At 26.9% G+C, this 22,665-nt stretch overlaps 2 protein-coding genes across 3 annotated transcripts; both read right to left on the bottom strand.

The window, feature by feature from the left end:
• Positions 1–3,292: 3,292 nt before the first annotated feature.
• LOC100573381 lies at positions 3,293–8,139 on the bottom strand. Its single transcript, XM_003240831.4, has 3 exons — positions 7,114–8,139; positions 3,673–4,243; positions 3,293–3,592 (listed from the first exon to the last, which is right to left on the bottom strand). Exons 1-2 carry the CDS (start codon positions 8,044–8,046, stop codon positions 3,743–3,745), a joined length of 1,434 nt encoding a protein of 477 aa, XP_003240879.1. The 5' UTR covers positions 8,047–8,139; the 3' UTR covers positions 3,293–3,592; positions 3,673–3,742.
• A 5,964-nt stretch (positions 8,140–14,103) lies between these two features.
• On the bottom strand, positions 14,104–22,365 carry LOC100165625 (dual specificity protein phosphatase CDC14C). Of its 2 annotated transcripts, none has more exons than XM_016809569.2 (13): positions 21,806–22,365; positions 21,653–21,696; positions 21,365–21,556; positions 21,098–21,306; positions 18,300–18,383; positions 18,155–18,234; positions 17,959–18,091; positions 17,808–17,895; positions 17,375–17,722; positions 17,176–17,314; positions 16,830–17,061; positions 16,410–16,771; positions 14,104–15,546 (listed from the first exon to the last, which is right to left on the bottom strand). In XM_016809569.2, exons 3-13 carry the CDS (start codon positions 21,444–21,446, stop codon positions 15,447–15,449), a joined length of 1,857 nt encoding a protein of 618 aa, XP_016665058.2. In that variant the 5' UTR covers positions 21,447–21,556; positions 21,653–21,696; positions 21,806–22,365; the 3' UTR covers positions 14,104–15,446. The 2 variants fall into 2 exon arrangements, with proteins under 2 accessions (XP_016665058.2, XP_029341905.1); XM_029486045.1 differs by having other exon boundaries at positions 21,365–21,553.
• Between the last annotated feature and the right edge of the window lie 300 nt (positions 22,366–22,665).

Below are 22,665 nucleotides of genomic sequence, written 5' to 3'. Positions count from 1 at the left end.
TTAGATTTAAAAAGAAAAAATTTTTATGAATTTCTAACTCGAAATAATTTGCAAATTTTCGTGATTTTCCATATTTGTCATTTTTTGAACTTTAAATGCTTATAAAAAAAAACTGTGACTAACGATTTTTAATATTTTTCATTTGCCTTTGAAACAATATACTAGGAGCCTTCTATTAAATTTTCAAGCTTTTTTATCCAACAAATAAAATTTTATTGATATTTTTAGAAAAAAAACTAAAAAAAAATGGAAAATGAAAATGTCCATAAAGAGCTCAAAATAAATCAAAATATTTTGAAAATGTTATGGTGTATAGAAAATGCTAAGATAAACATTCAGTCAAAATTTCATATATCTACGGTCATTTTTTTTAAAGTTTCACCAAAAACCAAAATCGATTTTCTCGAAAACAGATTTTGCGTAAAAATTCCCGTTTTTCCTTAATTTTTCTTTTGTTTTTCACGGCGCTTTTGAAAACTATTGGAAAAATTTTACTTTTGACCCCCCAATGTACCAACTAGATTCACTTTCCTATCAGAAAAGGTACTGTTGAAGAAAATCCAAGCACTTTTACTGTCCTAAAACGTGATGACAGACACAAAAATAAAATAAAAAATAAAAAAAAAAATAAAAAAACACACATCATTGTAAAATCAATACATTCATCGTTCCACTCAGAATCTAAAAACATCATTGTAAAATCAAGACATTCATCGTTCCACTCAGAATCTAAAAGTTATAAATATATGTAACTATTCAAATAGTTTCATATACCTATCGTATATGTAATGAAACTTGTAATGAAATGCCTATAAGCAATTTAATTATTATATCAGAATTAAACAGCACTAATTTTGAAAAAATATACTAATATAACGAATCGTCATATGCAAGAAATACGACCTTGTTTAAAAACACCAAACTTGTTTTTGAATGAAATGGACAGAGCACAGTGTTAAAATAACGAATCGTGGTATGGTTATGTGGAATTTTAACTTAATTGTTAATAACAAAATCATGTAAGTACGTTATTATTACCATGTTGTATTATTGATAAAAGAATCAATAACATTTTTTAAAATAATAATGCATAATATTTAAGGTATTCATGAATACGATTTTTTACCCAACCTTACAAAATACGTAGTACCGACCACAACGTTTATTGATATAATAACCTTTATTATTCATTACCAAAATCATTATATTAATGATAATCGTTCTTTAACATAACAATACGTTTATAAATAACATATTATTAATTTAAATAAACATATACATTGAATTAAATATATACTTTTACAAAATACTAATAGCGTTTATTAATAGGATAATCAAATTCGTTAGTATAACTATTTCACTTAACGAAATAATAAACCATTTATTTATCGTTTTAATTTCATCAATTATTATTTTAATAAATATATTTCGTACAACTCATGAGTAAAAACTAATTGTGTCCACAAACACAAGTTTATAATATAATTAAAAATATTCGTTGTGTCAAAAAAATGATCAATAAATGGCGTTTATTCATACTATGAAAATTTTTTTTCTTCAGTGTAGGTATGTAATGAAACTTGTTATGTACCAGCTATAAGCCATTTAATTATTATATCATATTTAAAAAGCACTAATTTTGAACAAATATACTTCCTTATAGGAAAGACACACATGGCCCGTATACAAAAGGTGTTAGGTATAAAAAAATATATAATAGGCCAAGTTAATCATTATAAAATTAACAAAATAAATGGTCAAGATTCAAACTATATTATTAAAGGTAGAAAAACTTTTGAGGAAGTTTGTATTAAATTTTCAAATTTAAGATATTAAAAGAAAATTGTTTAAGTATAAATTTCTAATTCAAAATATTTTGCAAATTTTCGTGATTTTGATGAAATTTGTAAAAAATCTAACTTTAAACGATCATAAAAATATATCGTGACGTATTTTGATCTTTTTATTTAGCATACGAACAAATTATGAGGAACCTTAGTTTTCAAACTTTCTAACCAAGTGAAAATTTTTTTATAAGATTGAATATTTTAAGTGTTTATAAATATCTCAAAAATAGTCTAAATATTTTGAAAATGTTATCTTGTTTCGATAATGGTTATATAAACATTTGGTGAATATTTAATATATCTATGGTTATTTTTTTTTTTTTAGTTACACCAAAAAAACAATATCAATTTTGTCGAAAACTGATTTTGCGAAATAATTCCCGAACATCTTTAATTTTTTTTTGGTTTTTCCCTGTTGTTTTGAAAAATACTTGGTATTTTAAATTGTACATCTAAAAAGTACAAATTGGATCCAATTTTCAACCAGAAACCAACTTAGTAAAGTAAAAACCGAGCATTTTTTTTTACTGCCTTTGTGTTTAGACAAAAAAAAATTAAAAAAGAACACTTGATTGTAAAATCAATGCAGTCATCCCTCCGCTCAGAATCTAAAATATATTTTATTAATTACATTTTCAAATATTTATGTCAAAAGATATTTTAAGCACAATATTATTTTATGTTAACATTAAATTTAGATGCAGATATTCGTTGAAATATGAAGTTTTTAATTTTATAGTTAGGTACTATCAATTTTCCATTATATCAGCTGACAACTACCTACAATATTTCTACTACCATATTTACCATACTTTTGAGTTATGGTTGGAATTTTTCTATTAACTATTAACTAAGTTTATATGATTTTGAATTGCTGCATGTAAACTAACCTAACAGTGTGGTAAGTGGTAACTAGTGTAGGTAGGTAAAGGCAAAGACAATAGGTACCATATCAGAATGTAATAACTAATGAGTATCAACAGTGCGCAAAAAGTAGGTAGGTGCCGCTTAAATCGAAATGAAAATATTAATTACAATGTTTGAAAAATTGAATTATAAATATTACACATATTAATGGTAAAATAATCCAGCTCTACAGATATCAAAAACCTCTCAAGTTTAGGTTTCTTTTACATAATATGTGTCAAATATTTTCACACTAATTCGAACATTGAACGTAGGTACTTATAGAAAGACGTTCAATGTTCTTTATTATCCAGAAGAACATTTTCGACATATAATTATTTAATACAACTTTTTGAATATTAATAGCATAATAGTTATTGTAAGAACATAAAACAATATTGTCGTAGATTCTGATGATTTACTGTAATATAGTGGAGGTATTTTTAGGGAGCGAAACCGGAAAAGTTTAATTTTTAAATGTATTATACCTATATTGATACTTGAGGGGGGGAGGGGGAATATAATAAATACTGGACTAGTTATTTGTTATTATTATTATTATAATATTGTATAAACGGTTAAAAATAACGGACAAGAATATTGATGTGTAATATAATTTGTAAAAAGTGTGTACGAAGTTAAAATCACTATCGGATGGAACTATAACACTAACGAATAACGTAGATGGCATAGATCAGCATCGCAGGGTTTGCGGTGCGGTTATCGCCAACCTGGATTTCGATCGAAACTAATCATGCCAGTGTTCACCACAGAACTGAAACCGTGTGGACTTGCCGTCAGAACATGAGCCACACAGGCTTGCCGTCGCTGTTGCAGAACTAGAACAAGCCGAGAGGCCACATACCGGCTTTTTAATAGGTTCTGTTTATTTAAATACTATTTGAAAGAAGTGACTTACTAGTGGTTTCACTTCGGTACCAATATCAGTAGTTCAATAATAGTTATAGCCCAATACGAACAACAATTCTTCAAACTTTCTTTTTGTTTATCTGTTTAACCGGTGGTAGGACTTCTTCGACGATCGTAATAGGAGGATGCACGACTTTAGCCTTGACGGGTTTTTTCGAGCGCAATGCGTGGATTGCCGTTGGTGTGATGAATTCTACGTTGAAACTTGAAGTGGAGTCCCCATCACCATTGTCCTTCGTGTGGTCAGCTAACTTGAACACAACCGGCTCTTCCGTCTTATCCAATCGCCCATCATTCGTATTATTCAAAGTGACCGTGTATATGCCTCTGCGGTTTTTATTCAATTTAAATACGGGAACCGCCTCCTCCAATTTCTTGATTTTCGGGGTTTTTACTCCTTTCTTAGATTTGCCTTTAGGGTTTGAAGAAGGATAACGCACTGCCGCTCTTTCCTGTCTCGCTCTTTTCATTGTGGCCTTTTCAGTTTCCATGGCTTTTATCCTGTTCTGTTGTTCCTCCTCAATTCGTAATTTTTTCTTGTCGATTGTTTTTTTCCTCTCCTGTTATGAAAATAACGTTATTTACAACATACTTCATGTTTCCATGTACACGAGATACATTGTTTTGTATTATTATTATTACTAGCTGGATTATCCGGCGTTGCCCGGAAAAAAATTGTGACCGTTCAACTCATTTGGGTATAAGGTGTAACACGCTGAGGGAGTAATTTCTTTTAAGTGGAGCCTGTAGGTATATTATATTATATTTTAATGTATTATAGCCATTCCGACCGGCGTTGTCCGTGAGATAAGTAATTCGCTTGTGTATATGCGAGCAGTATATTATCAGGTAGGCAATCTAACTGAGATAGATCGCGGACCCCGTGTGATTTGTACATAAGTGTATAATGATCAAAGTTATACCAAGATGGTAATTTTTACTTACTTATACATAGGTACGGTGGATTAATACAATCAAATTATACAAAATCCTAACCTAACCTAACCGTACTAAAATCCGATGAGTAAAAAAAAAACAAACATTCGTATATAGATAAAAAAAAAAAGAAAAGAAAAAGTAAAAAAAAAAATTGGCCTACCAAAATGTTGGTTCAATCTTAAGACATTCTGTACTAAAATAGACCGAAGTGCCACTGCACCAACAGGCATTAACAGTTAATATTATTATTATTAGCGACCATTTACAAACAAACATGTCCATCGTAAATCTCAACATCCTTGTTATTTGAACACCTCCCCCGGTTGTACCTCTAATTAACCCTTTTTAAATTAGCATATCTTCTTTCCAGAGGTCTAATATATCTCTGTACCAAATGTCATCATAATCGGATGAACGGTTTAGGAATTCATAAAGGACACACACACAAACATTAATTTTTATATAGATTATTACTGTGTAGGTCGGGCTTAGTTAAAGTGACACGTAGATAATTTGGTAAACCTAATTTAATTTTATCATCTTATGATTTTTATAGTAAAATAATATTATTGTATTTTACCGTTTTTCATAGAAATATTTTTATTTGGCTATTTTGAGTTGTACGGTGGAGGAAGGCGAGATGTGTTTTATTTTAAAAGAATCCATCACAATTTATTATTTAACATGTAAATACAAAAAGGTTCGCTGTCCATAGTATATACATTATATTTTATTTTATTTTATTTTATTCGTAGATTAACGCAGGTAGGTACATAAGTATTTGAATATTTATAGACCAAATTGACATAAATTAAAATATGTTTTTAAAATACAAAATGTTAAAAAGTATTGAAATTAAGTTGTGGCGTAGACAGGAATTTTCACTGGGGGGATACATATTCATAATTTTCAAGATAAATCACAAGGTAGTGTCTCCCCCCCCCCCCCCGCACTAATAATATATACAAAAAAGTGGGCAAGTGAGTAGGTATTGATCTGCTATCCAGTAGATGTCTAGATAAGTAAATTTTGACATTTATTGATGTTTGTAACAAAAGCTAAAAAAATATTTTTCAATTTTCGTGTATAGAAAATTATAAAATAAAAACATTTAGTGAAAATTTCAAGGATCAACGGTTATTACTTTTTAAATTTCAATAAAATAAAAAAAACTCCTATGAGATTTTGTTAATTTACGGGTGAATATCCATGATCAAAATATAAACATTCTGTGAAAATTTAATTTATCTACGTTACGTTTTTTAGATTCTGAGCGGAGCGAGAAAGCTATTGGTTTTACAATGGTGTTTATTTTATTTTTATTTTTTTATATCCTGTATACAAAATGTCTACCAGAAGGAGTGCTTCAATTTCAACATATAGCACCTTATCTTTTAGCAAACTAGATCAAGATGGTACTTTAGAAAGGTCATTTTTCGATTTTCTCAATAGTTATTTAATACCACGGGAAAAACCACTGAAAAATTACAAAAAAAACGCTAAAAATGGGATTTTAAATTCCAACGCTTTGTTTATCACCATAGAAATAAATAAAAAAACTACAATATTATAATATTAATTCAACTTACATGATAAAATAAATAATAACAATATAAAATATCGAGATTGACAAACCGTCTCCGCTCAGAATCGTTTTTCGTATACAATGATATGATATCATTGAATTCAAATTTAATACAATCCATTATACAGTGACCCAATTGTAACCTAATGTACAGCAGAGCAACATCTACTTACCTGCTTTTTTTATTTAGTCACCAAATAACAAAATAAATTTTTTAGAAAACTAGTTTTGCATAAAAATCTCTATTTTATTTGTTCTTCTCGACATTTGATAAGTGTGTACCTACAGAGAATTTTTCACTTTCAGTAAACTATTTTTAAATATTTTTTAATAATACCAAAATACCAACTAGATTCACTTTCCTACCAGAAAATATGCTGAAGTAGAAAACCTAAGCATTTTTACTGCTCCAAAAGGTGATGACGGAAAAAGAAAAGTATAATATTTAAATATTATATATAAATTATAATTGGATTCAAATTTAACACATATATTACTGTGACGCCTTTAAACACATAAATACCTACTGTAGATACAGCAGTGCGATACTCACTTGACCACCTTTTATTTTGTTTTAATTTGTTGAAATATCATTAGTCATTACTACCTCTCAACTAGCTCAAGAGTGATAAAACATTTTAAACATTTTATAACCTTTATAACTTATATTATTTAACGAGTTTTTATGTGTAAACTAAAAATCAATTATTGTGTTCATTAGAAGTATTACCTACTATGTCTATGTGAGTACCACATTTATGACCTACATTTTTTTATTATTATTTTTTAAATGAATCCAGATTTGTGTACATAAAATAGGAACCAAAAATATAATAGGTTTGAGGAAGAAAGGTTCTGGTTTAAATTTTATAAGTTTATAATAATCAATTAAAATATATAACTTACGGCTTCCAAAAATTTATCATCAATCCAACCTTTATTATGTGGAATTGGCATCCAAAAATTAACACAATTTTTATGACCATAATTTATGCCACCTCGGTAGTCGTCACCAAATGTGTATACATACTTCATTTTATTCATCCTGTTTTCTTCTTTTTTATTATTTAAGCTTACCAGTAATTTGCTTTTTGTACAACGCTTATTCTGTTTTTTAGATGACTTCGATTTATTTTTAGAGTTTTGTTTCTGATTTATATTTTTAATGTTTTTCTGGTCAGGGCTTTTAGAACCAATATTTTTATTAACAACTTTTGTGTCGTTAGATTTTGTCATTTCTTTGTCTATTACATTGTTTTGTCTACTTTCGGGTCTAATCGGTTTTTTAATAGTTGGTTGTTCTTTGGGTTCATTAACAATAATTGGTTCTTTTTCTTTTATAGCTATATTTGCATCCTGATATGGGCCAATTTCATTAAAATCTCCTAATTGTGTGTACATGTATTCTTCATCTAATAGAAAATCATCTAAATTATCATCTTGGTAATCATTAGTAGGGTCCACCGGTAAACTATAAAAAATATCTTCAGGGAACATTAATTTTAATGTCTTAGATCCCTTGAGTATTTCTTCATCAGTTAATTCGAAAGTTTGTTTAAGTTGCTGCCACGTAGTGGTACAATTGCAATCGCATTGTTTATCATTTAATATTGGTTCTTCAAAGTTTAAATTTTCACAGTAATCATTGAAATTCGTATCAAACAATGCTGTACTTGTGTCATTGGTGTTTATATTGTCCAAACCCCATATAGTTAGTTGGTCATCAACATTCTTTTTATCATTATAAAATTCATAAACGGAATTACTGAGAAATATTGGTTTCAAGTCAATGTTATTATTGTTTGCTAAACAATTTGGTTGGGATGAAGTATTGTTCATTTTATAGTATTATAAATATATAAATAATTTACTTGAAATTTTCCACAATCAATTCAAAAAAATGAACTAAAAAAAAATATGTAATAAATAACACAATTTATCATTGTAATAATATCCATAGTGATCACCTAACCGTCGGGTGGGAACCATATACTATACTAAACACATTATTATAAGAACAATTTTTTATAATGCCTAGAAAATATTATACATAGTTACGTATTTAGGTACACAAGTTAAGTTTTTTTTCATATTAAGTACAATAAAATATATAAGAAATACTTAGGTAAAATTGCCGTACAATTAGATAAATAGAAAAAATAGAAAAATTAAAATCATTTGTTAAATTGTATGAATTTATTCAACAAAAAAAGATTTAAAAATTATATTTCTTATTACGGTGTACAATAATGAGCGTGCAGGTACCTATAGGAAATTGTTGTCGGACATTTTCTGTTTCCAATTTTATTAGTCTTTTTTTCTATGGATGTCAATAAAAATTTATTTGTTGGGTAAAAAAGCTTGAAAATTTAATACAAGACTCCTACTATATTGTTACAATTATATTTGAAAATTATTAAAAATCCTTAGTAACAGTTTTTTTAATGAGCATTTAAAATTCAAATCTTGACAAAACACGTAAAATCACGAAAATTAGCAAATTATTTTGAGTTGAAAATTAAAAAGTTTTCTTTTTAAATCTAAGGTTTGAAAGTATAATACACGATTATTCATAAGTTCATCTACCTTTATCACAAAAAAAAAATGACTACAAGCAGTTCAAATTAAATTTTTATGAGCGTTTGAAGTTCATATTTTTACCATATTGGATATTCACTTGATTTCTCATGTAGCGATTTTGTTATTTTGTTATAATTTAAAAACGAATAACTGTAAATACACGAAAATTATTCATTTTTCAATATTCTCATTTTAAATACACCAGGGATGGACAACTCCATGATACTAGAGGGCCAATTTTGAATGTGCGAAAATCTAGCGGGCCAGAGAACATGGAAAGCAAAAAAAAAACCTAATGTTAACTATACACCTATAAATAATATAATATTGTTTACATTCAATAGTTCAATACTAGATAAGAATTTATTTCTACTTTTTACGAAAAAACATTATAACGGTTTAAATGATTTTATAAATATAATAAAATAAAATACAAAAAAATCTTAACATTTATAAACTAAATTGAAATGCAGTTAGCACGGGCCAGTGAAAAATGGTTACCCGCGAGCCGTCAGTTTCCTTTCCCTGATATACACCATAAAATATTGAAAATATTTTGACTCTTTTTGAGCTGTTTACGGGTATTGTCAGTTTCAAATTTTTTTAGTTTTTTTCTATAAATATCAATTCAATTTTATTTGTTGGGTAAAAAAGCGTGAAAATTGAATGCAAGGCGGTAAAAAAATATTATAAATACATAATATGCATATTATGCACAATTATTTTTTATAAGCATTTAAAGTTTGGATTTTGACAAAATTTATGAAATTTAAAATTTCAGTTTTTTTGTAGTTAAAAATTTATAAAATATTCAACTTTTATAGTTAAGGATTACAAATTTAAAACAAGGTTCCACGTAAATAGATAAATATATAAATTACTTTATTCACAATAACATCATCAAATATACTTAGTAATATCATAGACTGACTGACGTTTTCGACCCGACGATGGGCGATTGTAAATTCCAGGGTTCGCAGTTTTAAACAATTGAAATTAAACGTCGTGTGTTTAAAACAAAATGTTTAAAACATGTTTTCTTATGTTATATGTTTAAAAATGTTTTTATAAATTCTTTTAAAATTAAAAAAAAAAAATAGATACCTACCACATGTTATTATTTAAATTATTTTTGTAGTAAGTAATAACAACTTATTATAATAATTATGTTAAATTATAACTCAAATTTATTTTTGTTCTATTGATAATTTAACAATCCTGCAATTTCTATATAATTACTATAGTTTTATTTAAATGGGTAGTAGACAGAAGTACTTAATACAAATTACCCAATTATTTATTTATTTTAAAAATGCAGTATGCATTCACGTATAGACGTATAGTATATTATATGATATATTTTTAAGTAAATCAATAATCACATAATCGACTGTTGTTATTATGAGTACCTACTACCTACTACCTATTGATTGAAAAAAAACTTACAACTAATATTAATTAATAATTAATATAATTAATTTTCCATTGTCTTTCAACGTAAATTATAACAAATTTTTTCTTGTTTTAAAACATGTTTAAAACATGTTCAAAACAATTGAAAAAAACAAAAAAAACAACGGAAATGAATAAAAAACAGTTAGTAATAAAAAACTTTTTTTTTCCGAACTCTGGTTTTCTCTCAGAATCGTTTTTCTTATAAAATATTATATAATTGAATTCAAATTTAACACCATCCATTACAGTGACCCGCTTGTAACCTACTGTACAGCAGAGCGACATCCACTTAACCACTTTTTTTTTTATATAGGTAACCATTAGCTTGTCATCTACCTGAGGATAATTGCTTTTTAACAAATTTTTTTAATTCCGAGGCCTACCCAAGGTAGTTTTACATAACAAATCGAGAATTTTTTTCAATTTTTTGTCCAATGGCAGCGCAACGAGCGAGTGGCAACGCAGACATCACTTTTTTAGTTTTTTCGCAACAGTTCAACCGATGAAAATGTAGAATAATGACATTAATGAGTATTTATGGGTTATAATAGGTAATATAAACTGAAAACTTCCAATAACTATAACTTCGAAACTAATTTTATGCACCAAATTCTGATTTCACCAACATTTTTTCATTCAAAAAATGACCTTGCCCCACTAGTTGTTAAAATACGTAAAAAAAATTAAAATTTGTTATAGGTGCTGCGCGTGGCAGTCAAGTAGTGTTGCGCGCAAGTACATAAACATAAAATCGCAAATTTTGGAAGGCTATAATTTCTAAAATAATAGTTTCCGGTAAATAAAAATTAGACCATCGTTTCAAGCATAAATAAACAAGTAATTGGTAAAAAAATTGAAAATCGTTAGGGGGTTGGTAACGCACAGTTTTTTCATTTTTATATTCAGCAATAAATTGTTGATTGTGTTGTCCTTAGCCCAATGCCCAGTTCTTTTGAAACCATCTTCACGACTTCTTTAAAATTTAGCGTTAGTTGTTGTAATATTTTAGATTTGTACACATTAACGATCATCAGTTTTTGACGACTGCCGACTACCTGAAAAATGAGGACAAAATAAAATATTAAAAACATGTATAGTACATCATATTGTATTGTATTATAAACGTATTTATCAAAACGGGAATTACAGCGTGCGTTCGACATCAACGTAGTTGTAATAACGACAAGTAACAAAAACAATTAAAATTTGTCAACACTTACTTTTCCTCCAGGGTTTACCTTTAATGGTGTAACAGAAACTTCTCTTTCAATATCACTCATTTAAAAAAAATTATACTACTTGTACGATAAAAAAAAAAATTATTATTATTATAATTTTCACGGAAGTTACGTAAGTACCGTAAACGGTAAACACGCTTTGCGCGGGACAGTACTACGATGCATCAACAGGAATCGTTCAAATCGTTGCCACAGCAACGTCACCGTCGGACACGACGTGCAGCTGCAGTCTGAGCGAGCCGTCGGTCGGTGGGCCGTCGTGACTCGAAGTGGATACACTAGGCTGGGTACGCGCGGCGATGCACGAAAACAAACCAATATTGGTCGGTGTGCGGCACGTTCTCTCGCTGGACAGGGTATAAAATCTAAAAAAATGCAATTGTTTAAGCATGTACCTACTTATAATAAATAAATAGCTAAAATTGGAATAATAATTTTGAAAATGTCATTGTGATAGAAAATATAATTATATACTTCAATAATAAGTGTAATATTACTAGTAGTTGCAATTGGGTAATATTTTTTTAATACAGCAAGTCGCAAGATAACTAAGATCTGCTACCAAATTTGCTACTATGTATCACTCACAGAGTTTAAGATTGAATCAAATTAACTGGTTCTAATACTGTAATGGTTCACCCTCAAAAAATCCCTCGTTCAAAACGTCCTCCGTTAAAAATATCCCCATTACAAATATCCTACGTTGAAAATATCCTATGTACAAAATATCCCCAGTAATATTATCCCTTAATTTATATTTATAATTTTTTATTTTTCTAAAACAAATAATGTAAATAAATAAATAATTTGTCATCACACAAAAAAAAACACGTTATTGTAAAACTTATTGTAATCTATTATTTATCAATAACTTCAACATAATATTAGTATGTTAATAATTACTAATTTAGTATGACGTTTAGAGTCAAAATATTTTTTATTTCTAAGAAGTATTTTAGATAGGGATTACATAAAAATATGTAAACACACTACATTATTGCTCATATACATAATATTTTAAAAAAAACACAATAATTTATTACATTCCTATGACCTATGTGAAATGAATAGACAAAATTCATTCACATCCTAACTAACTTTAATTATGACATTATCCCACAACTATTATGATTTTATATGATACAGTTTTTACATATCAACTTTATCTTGATTTTATTGAACAATATTATTTAACCAAATACACTAAATTATAATATAACAGAAACAAACACAATTAAAATTTACTTTAACATCTGATCAACTAGATAATAAGTTACAGTCATAATATAATTTGTATACATCTCAACAATCATGCTATTAAGATTTTTATATAAATAATAAATGTGTTTCAAGGTACCATTAAGTTTGCTATTAAAACAAAATTAATTTATAACCAACCATAATTTTAAACTTAGTCAAGTACATATCTTACATTCCTATGATACTGGGATCGCATACTTAAATTGTATAGTATAATATTCACTTAGTTAATAATAATATATAATATTAGGTCTACAAATTAAATCTTTAAGCATAAAATAATTTAAACAACAACATACAGTTTAAAAATTGTATTATTATTAAATATCTACTGTGACAATCACTTGATAGTAATATGTTCGGATGGTTAAACATTAAATACCTATAATAATAATAATAATAACATAATACTAACTGTTTAATAAATTTGAAGAGAGTTAAAAACAAATTTTCATCTGGATTATTATTGTGATTATTTATATCAAATCATAGTAATAAGAATAAGTACAATACAATTATTAATTAAATCGAAAAATAGGACTAATAAATATATTATTTTATATTAATCAAAATAAAAATGAAATTAATATCACAATACACAAATGTTTTATTATACATCTAGGTTTTCTTGAGTTTTTGGTAATAATTTACAAATATAAATATAATATGTAATTAATTGGTAATCAGAAAATAATCAAAATGAAATAAAAGCAGATACTGGACAGCTATACATTTATGCAAATGATTATTATTTTTATTTCAAGGCTACATTTTAATTGCGTGAAAAGTTTATTTTGAGCGGTAGTTCATATTACCTAAAATGTATTACAAAACTACACATTTCACTCAGAATCTAAAATCAAAAAAAGATAATTAGCTCATAATACTCTAGGAAAAAAAACTAATTAAATATTAAATTCAAAGCAAGTGTTTGATTAATGGCACTATTCATGGAGTGAAAATGGATATCAAAACACTATTTGACCACAAAGAAAATCTTGTAATTTAGGTGTACTTAAGTTATATAAACTTGTTTGGTAAACTCTGAATCATATTGCATAAGTAAAAAGTGTATTTTAACCAATTATGTATATTATATATTGATAAATTGACATGACCCACATAAATTGTCCTATAATTCTAACATTAAAGAATACAATAAATTATCACCAAACATTAATTTCAGGCACAATTTGTTATTAAGCCCCTGCAAACCCAATCATTTTTTCATCAATTAACACCTGATAAACATAGGTACTTGTACTTCGTAGGGTTCGATTTTAAAAATGTAATGATTTGTGCTTAACTGATACAAAAATAGTTTATTTATAAATTAAAATGTAATTTCATTTTTAAAATCCAATTAGAAGAAGAACCTATGATTGATTTAATACATTTATTTAGAATATATTACATTTATGTTTAAATTACATGAACATGAAAATATGCAGGTATATTTTGTATGATGTGGGTAATCTTTGGGTAGGGTACACATACGAGGATAGGTAATTAATTTAGATGAATGACCTCAAATTTACATGAGTAAACATACATCAATTTGGCAAGAAATAAACGAAAAGTTCAGTCAAATTCTTATTTAAGAGGATGTTAGCACACTATTTGTTTTCACTTTTTTTGCTCTTATAATATGACTTGCAACATACCAAATTTTAATTCAGCAGAACCAATTTAGTATTGTTAGCTTTTATATTAAAGCAAACTGACCAAAAATTTTACACAGTATTATCAAACTTAAACTTAGAAACATTATCTGTGATTGTACGTTGACTTATTACAATATTTCAATTTCTTGCAATATATTTTTAATAATTGATACCACATTATATCTTTACTTATGTAACTGTGCCAATAAAAATGACTGATGCCACATTATACAAAACATTTAATGAATCAATAGTGAGCTAATGGTCCCTCAAACAAGATTTAGTGGCCCACGATTGGTCCATTAAATTTTTAGTGAACCATTAAATTTAATAAATTATTTATGCAATCCATCATAAGACTGCTACTTAAGTAGCATATAAGATTCAACAAATAATACATATAAATTATAAGCTTACCCATACAATGTCTTAAACATATTATGTAGGTATCAGTATTAATCTCGCCTTCATGATATGTATTAATTCACCCAAACGATTTGTGATTTTATGAGTTTTATCAAAACAAATACCACACAAACTTACTAATTATCATTTACTACTTGCCAAATACAATCTTACATAAAAAAAGAAAATTAGATGTATATTACCCCTTGAAATGATACATTTGCAGGTGCTTTTATTAAACACTGTACAAAAATAAACAAATAAATATATATATATTTTTTTAAATTATGTCATCTCTTGGTTTTTCCCACAAATTCCTATCAGTCAATAAAAAAATACAAACAAAATCCAGTCTGTTATTGTAGGCGTGTCCAGTTTCTAGCAATAAAATAATACTATGCAAAATATAATAATACGTTTATGCCTGATTTGAATAAGCGCCAGCCACTGTAAATTAATATCGAACTCAAGATAAATCTTTTCAACACATTCAAGACTAAGACCATTAAAAATCTAACTGATCATTTTAGTTGTTCTAAATAACTATATCTCTAATGTATGTGATGCTTCTATCCGTGAAAGAATAATCATTCTTCATTAATTGTATGCACTCAGTGTTATGAATGTATTCGCTATTTTATTTTGTAATGGAGTTTTGATTACGAAGACGCCTTGACACACGAGCAGATGATGCCACAGTAGCTAATGCATAAGATGGTTTTGTTTCATCCATTATTCTATGAAAATAAATAAATATTAAATGGTTATAATAAAATTCACCTATTATAATATAATGTGTTCCAAAATTGGATAATGACGTTAAATTAATGTAAGTTCAAATTTTGATCACATTTTTTTTTTTTTAAATTTCAATTAAAATGAATATTTGTTGACAAAAAGTATTATTAAATATTAAATTATAATAAAAATATCGATATTTTGAATTTTTACAAATAATATACCCACATAGTTAATTCAATGCAAGTATTGCTTTAAAATGTAATACCACAACATTTACAACTGTACCAGGTTATTGAAAACAATTTTTTTCTTTTTTATCGCAGTAATTAATTTTATTTTTACTTTTTATAACATTGTATATTTTAATTCTTAATATTTGCTTTTTTTTTAGTATTTGATATATATATATTGTATTTTGGGTAAGTATTTTATGAGTTAAGAGTATAAAAAATGTTGATGAGTGGAGTGGTAAAGAAGTATCCTGCAGAATGTTGGCCCACTACTATACTTATCAAAACTTTAAAGTTTAATAACTTATAATTAATTAATTACTTGTCCAAAATTTAATTTTTATAGATCGAAATACTCCAAATAATATTATGCTTTAGAGTATGAAATAAAAAATGTATGTTATCATTCAAAAGAGTAACATTTTTTTTTTCATTCGAAAAATAATGTTTATAATATAATTATTTTAAAATATTGATTTTTCAAAAACTATTATACTACAATTTACTAACATAATTTTTTACTCAAAAACAAAAATATATTAATTTCTCAACCCAAAATTACGAATTAATTCCACTTTTAAAACACAATATACATTATTTTTAAAACTAATTATTAAACGAGTAATTACGCTGTAGCAGTTTCTGATGAATTTGTTGTTTTGGTGCTAGCTTTACATACAGTTATTGGTTTTGTATTTTTTTTTCCGATTATAGATGCCTTTAAATTACTTCTTGTGATAGTAATTGTAGTTGGAGCAGTATTATTTTTTTTCACCAGATTATTCATATTAATTCCAATAGATGCATTTGTAACTCGACGAATATTTTTTAATGCTGAAAATGTACTCTTAGGCTTAGGGTCCTCTGTTTTTGAGGCTGATCTCTTTTGTCTTAAGTTTGGTACATAGACATCACTTTGGATATTAGGAAGGGCATGATTGTTTGTCTTCAATTTATTTTTTAAGACAGATGACAGTCTGTTTTGGTTGTACTGTAAGTAATTCAATATAATTAAAAATTATTTTACACAAATCAACTCAATATATTACCTCTTCAGATTCTTTATATTCTATTTCACTATCTCCACTACAACTGCTGGTGAATTGTTCCTCATTACTAATGTATAAATAAGGTGGAGGATCTACATACTCATATGCATTAGCACTAGAGGTATGCCGTTTAACACTGTACACCCCATTTGTGAACCGTTTATATTTATTACCAGCATTTTTTTGGTTTTCTCGCCATTGTTTACCAAGAGTTGTTAGATAATCTTCTTTACTGTAATAAATATTATATTTAAATTAAAACACTGATGATATAAGTGAAATTTTAACAGACTAAATGTTTATTATTCAACTTATAGGTACTTTTAATTTGAACATAATTTCTTACTTGATTAGCCATTGTTGCTGTACACCAATTACCGAACCAGGTCGACATATACGAGTCCATGCTATAGCTTCTACTGCCGTAAATGACCAATGTTTCACAATATATGAAGCCACTAAACAACCAGTTCTTCCCAATCCAGCTAAAGATTATAGTAAACAAATATCTAAGAGAATAAGTATTACGTCATGGTTTACTTTACCTTTACAGTGTACAGCCACAGCACCTGCATATTTAGCCACATTAGCTTCACTGTTTGTAATTATATTTGGAGTGATTTCATTTAGTTCACTTTTTTCATTATTTGTACGTTCAACTTCACAATTATCATCAATATACTGTTCACAGAGACGCAAAAAGTATTTGAGAATAGCATCTGAAGGTGGAGTACCATCGGTAAAAATTAAATCCGTATGTTGAATATTAGCTACTGTTACAAAGGTACGTTTAGCATCATAAGTCTTTTTACTGTTTAATCTAACTACATGCTTGACATTGTTTTCTTTGAAATAGGGGTAATAGTAAGCTGGAGAATGTATCTGATAGCCAGCTATTAATATAAATATCAAACAATAATTTATAATTATTAACAGATAATTTAAATGAATAAAAACTATAATATTATGTGTAATTACATTTGTCGATATAATCTCGAGAATGTGGTGATGAAAATGCCAATAAGGTAGCAGGTACAATCCAATTAATATCACCATACTTCACAGTCTAAAGAAACAAACATTTTACAGTTCTAAATAGATAATAATTTTAAATTTCATTCAAACTAACCTCATATTTTTCATATTCATCCAAATCAAAGTCACTCATATCAAAAAATCCATACCATTTAGCTTTGTATAAGGCATTAACACATTCTTCAACTGATACTGAATATTCTGATTGCAACAAACATGATGCGTCTCTAATAGTGTTAACAAATCAATAAATTATACAACATTCAAATTTTTTTTAATCTAATATTTACCTAAATGGTATATATTTATGTTTATATTGTTTTGATAATATATTATATGTTTGGTGTGCTGTCCAATTATTTTCAATTATCTATGACATTAATATGAATGTAAAAAATCTATAATTTGTTAGTAAGTTTATATACGTAAACTGACCAAATATGCACAAATAAGAAAAGCTGCATTTGACCTTTTCTTTTGATCACCAATATGAGCACAGTGAACAACTCTCTTATATGCCTAAAAAATAATTAAAAAAATAATTAGACAAAACTAAATTGTAATATGGATAATACAACAAGTACTAATTAATTATGAATCATAGGTAGTTTTAAAAATGTTTACACCAACAATTTAAAAGAAAAATTTAAGAGCATAATATTTGTTTATTTATTTTGATATAGACAAAAATATGTCAATTATAGTATATTAATTTCAGTATAATAAATAAAAACAAAATATTTTAAAGTTATGTTATATCTGTGTATTTATAATAGTTATTTCATTATTTTTTAATGTCATGAACTAATATTAAAATAGATTAAATTTATTTTTAATATATCATTAATGACATTAATAATATACTTAACATGTAAAGTAAGTAAATGGTAAAAATATAATTTATTTTGTAAACTAATTGTATAATAATAACTGACAAGAAAGTGGTCATTTCAATTCTAAAATATATTAATTAATAATGGTTATTACAATGAAATAATAAAATCAGAATTAAAAAAACAAAGAATAATAACTTAAGTTAATTACATTTTTAAAATTTATAAACACAGAATGGAAGTGCTTAATTAATTTAATAAATATAAATTTATAATACCCAGTATGTATTAAGTATATATATATATTAGATAACACTTAATTATTAAAAATAGGTTTCATTTTATAAAATATTTTTAAGAATATATATAATTAAGTTCTTAATTTAAATTGATTTGTGGTATTTACATTTTTTATGAATGATGATTATAAGATTTAAAACATTATTTAAATATTATGAGTGCTTATACTATTGTATTTTCAGTCATTTAAATTACAAATTATCACAAGTAAAGATTGAAAAGACTGAAACAATATTTCATTTTTTATAATGTAATTATTGGTTTTTATCTTTAATAAAACTCAAATAAAATGTTCAACAATTATACACTCAAATAAACTAGCTGTATTACGCAACTGCCTAGGAAAAAATGAACACACCTAATATTTAGTGCTAAGTATATCGATGTGTCTCGTTAATAAATAAAGTAAAAAAGACAATACGTTTTAACTAATCGTTATAGTAATGTAAAAGTTGAAACTACATTTTTTCATTTTATACGCAATTTATATAATTTAGCTAGTCGTGGTATAAAAATAAAGTGATCGGTGTTTTCCAAACAACTCTCATGTATTTATATTAAAACTATTTGTGTAACAAAATTTATATTAATTTGTTGTTTATAATTTTGGCCAGTCCTTATTTATGACAGAGTGTGTAAACGATTATATAAATTGTTCATGTACATAACTTGCAAACAACATAAATTAAAGGTAACTATATTTCAAACATAAAAACGGATTACAATAATAATTTTAAAAGCTAATTAGTCTCCCCAAAATATTTACTCACAAGTCGCTACTATTTTTTACATTAAAATCCTCGGGCAAATATTTTGATAAATTAAAAATGTAAAAGTACCTAATTACAGTCATTCAAAAACGTAAACATTTTTAAAATTAAAACAATGAAAAATATTGTTATATGATGGAAAACAATGTTATTACAGATGTAACATGCTCACAACCATGAATGAACTGATGGAAGTATTTGAAATGATTTACAAAGATGATGTTATAATTTATATTTATTTATACTCAAATATAATTAAGTATGCAAAAATATTCTAAGTCCAAATGATTAATTTAATTAAAACTGTAAGTAAGCAAGTTGTGACTAAGTATTTAGCTAGTGACTGTTCTTGATGAAGCTTATTGCTCGTCTGATAGACGCTTGTCAAGCAGCTATCCTCGATGGGTCTCTGTCCCTGTCCCTTCTATTATTTCACATGACTATACATGGTCATCTTGTGGTTAGGCCTAGCGTGAGATTGTCATACGCTTGCACACGCCGGATGTTTAACATATATTTACTGTTGTTGTACATTTGTGGTGTTATTTAATATAACAGCACAAATCCTAATTTATAGTATTTTAGAATTATTTATATACGTAATCATATATCTATTGCCGCATGCCGCTCATGGTCACGCGCTGCATACGTGGTATTGTTGCTCTACTACTACTAGTAAACACGTACTGTATACACGGTACCATCGATATTATTATTATTAATGTTACGCGAGCCAGCGCTCGCATATTACAATTATATTTATATTTACGCAGCGCGTCTATTATATGATTACGTACATATTATAATGTGATTTAGATAAATTATTTGGTAAGACAGTCACAGCTCGCTACACAGAATATGATGCAAGCAAATATTTTCAAAATAATAATGCTTTATGAGATAATGAGTGTTTACTGTTGAACAATTAATCACCCTGTGATGTCAGTTATGTATTTTTAGTCCAATACTAATTGAATATAATTTTTAAACAACTGACATTAAGTGTTGGTTTATTTGTCTATAATTTTCAAATTATTAAAGTATAAATGTTTAGTTTTTATGTTATAAAATAACAATTTAACAATGATAAACTGTGATGAAAATGAAGAAAAATAAATAATTTTACCAACAAAGCAAATGTTTATCCACACAATATTGTATAAAAATACAAATATTGAATTAATACAAAATAGTAAAAATTTATGGAACTTAAAAATTATTATAACTTTTTTTTGAAACTAGTTAGTACATGATCGCCTATAATATTGATTATAAAATAAAATTATAAATATCATATATTTTAATTTTCATTAAAAAAAGAATTACTCACTTTAAATTTGTCCCGTACTATACCAATATAACGATATATCATTGCTAAATTTAAAGGACCAAAGTCGCTATAAAAACCATCATACACCAAATAGTCATCAACATTTAAATAAAATACATCATTATCTTTCAATGAATTTTTCCAATCCTTAAAATTCTGAAGCGTTGTGGGACCCTTATGATTAGATAATACCATGAAATATAGCCGATCTGTAAATGAAAAATCGGTCAGATTAAAATGTTTTAGCAAAGATAAATTTAAACTTACTTTCAATAAATTCTGATAGTTCAGCTACTTCCAATCTATTAGCGTTATCACTAACCATCAGATTGTTGAATTCAGCTGACATTTTCTAGTCGGTTATTTTTCTGTTAAACTGAGTGGTACCTACTAATATGTAGCTATAATACAAGTACTGATGATGAAGATGTTTGGTGTTCCGCCATCCATCCTACACTGCTAATTTAACAAAAGCCCACACATAACAAATTATGATTAAACACCTACACCAATAATATACAACTTTCTGGGTCGGTCATATGTCCGCCTACTTACTCTTATTAACGTAGGTGTGCCTTCCGGATTCTATAATTTGTATTCTAAAAGATCAAAAAAAAAAAAACAAATAAATTGATTAATAAAAAAAATTAAAAAAAGATTAAAAACAAGCAGATGTATAGTCAATTTTTGGGCATTACAACTACCTACCTTTATTATGCATGCTTCTATACTTTGCATACTATTTCAGTTTGTATTGCTTTTGTTTACGAGCAATAACAATATTTATGTCGACACATTTAAACCGGTAGCTCGAAAAATAATATTTTTGGTCGGTACACAGTCATCGAGCCGACGTTAGTAAATTAATTATTACACACTGGTTACTACTGCTACTACACCGGCCGTTGAATACTTCGTACGATAAAATAATACATCAAATAGGTAGTAGGTAGTAATCATTAATTGCACTGTGTCTGTGTTGTGTTATTAAATTCTGCGTTTTTATTCATTCTATTTTCAATTTACATACCTACCTAGATGATGTAGGTACATGTCATTCTACATCAACATCTTGTTATTATACGCATGTTCTACTAGCTGATAACAAAATGCAGGGTTCCCAAACGCGTCTGTAACGGGCGTTACCATGGGCAGCCGACAAATAGCGAAATACGCCGGCCTACTGTCGACTTTTAAAATTTATTTTTGACAGGTACTTAAAAATCGGCGGTGACTTATAAATGAATTCCAATGTTAACTTAGGTATTGACAAAAAACGATCGCGTTCAATCGACGCGTAGGTAGTACTGTAGTAGGCTCGCAAAAATATTAAATTAATTAAGATTTTTTTTCTTAATAATAACCATTGATTATATATAGTATAATTATTTATACTATGTATAATCAATGATCTTACCTACCTACGATTCTTTAATAATGTAGTAATAATGTATCAAAGATTAAAAATAACTATTAAAAAATTAGCATTGCTCACACTTGTTTGATCATTAAAATATGAACTTTATTGAATATTTGTTTTGTATGACTGAATGTACGTGTGAATTAAT

The sequence above is a fragment of the Acyrthosiphon pisum genome, chromosome X (assembly GCF_005508785.2).
Source record: "Acyrthosiphon pisum isolate AL4f chromosome X, pea_aphid_22Mar2018_4r6ur, whole genome shotgun sequence".
Taxonomy (NCBI): Eukaryota; Metazoa; Arthropoda; class Insecta; order Hemiptera; family Aphididae; genus Acyrthosiphon; species Acyrthosiphon pisum.
Note: the sequence above shows the minus strand (reverse complement) of the source record. Positions and strands in the feature narration are given on the sequence as shown.

Bases quoted from the DNA above. Each gene is read 5' to 3' on its own strand.
- LOC100165625 (XM_016809569.2), bottom strand. From the start codon at position 21,446: ATGTCAGCTGAATTCAACAATCTGATGGTTAGTGATAACGCTAATAGA. The intron at 21,307-21,364 runs GTAAGTTTAAAT...TTTCATTTACAG, and splicing joins ACTATCAGAATTTATTGAAA to ATCGGCTATATTTCATGGTA. The intron at 18,384-21,097 runs GTGAGTAATTCT...ATTATTTTTTAG, and splicing joins TAGTACGGGACAAATTTAAA to GCATATAAGAGAGTTGTTCA.
- LOC100573381 (XM_003240831.4), bottom strand. From the start codon at position 8,046: ATGAACAATACTTCATCCCAACCAAATTGTTTAGCAAACAATAATAAC. The intron at 4,244-7,113 runs GTAAGTTATATA...TTTTCATAACAG, and splicing joins ATGATAAATTTTTGGAAGCC to GAGAGGAAAAAAACAATCGA.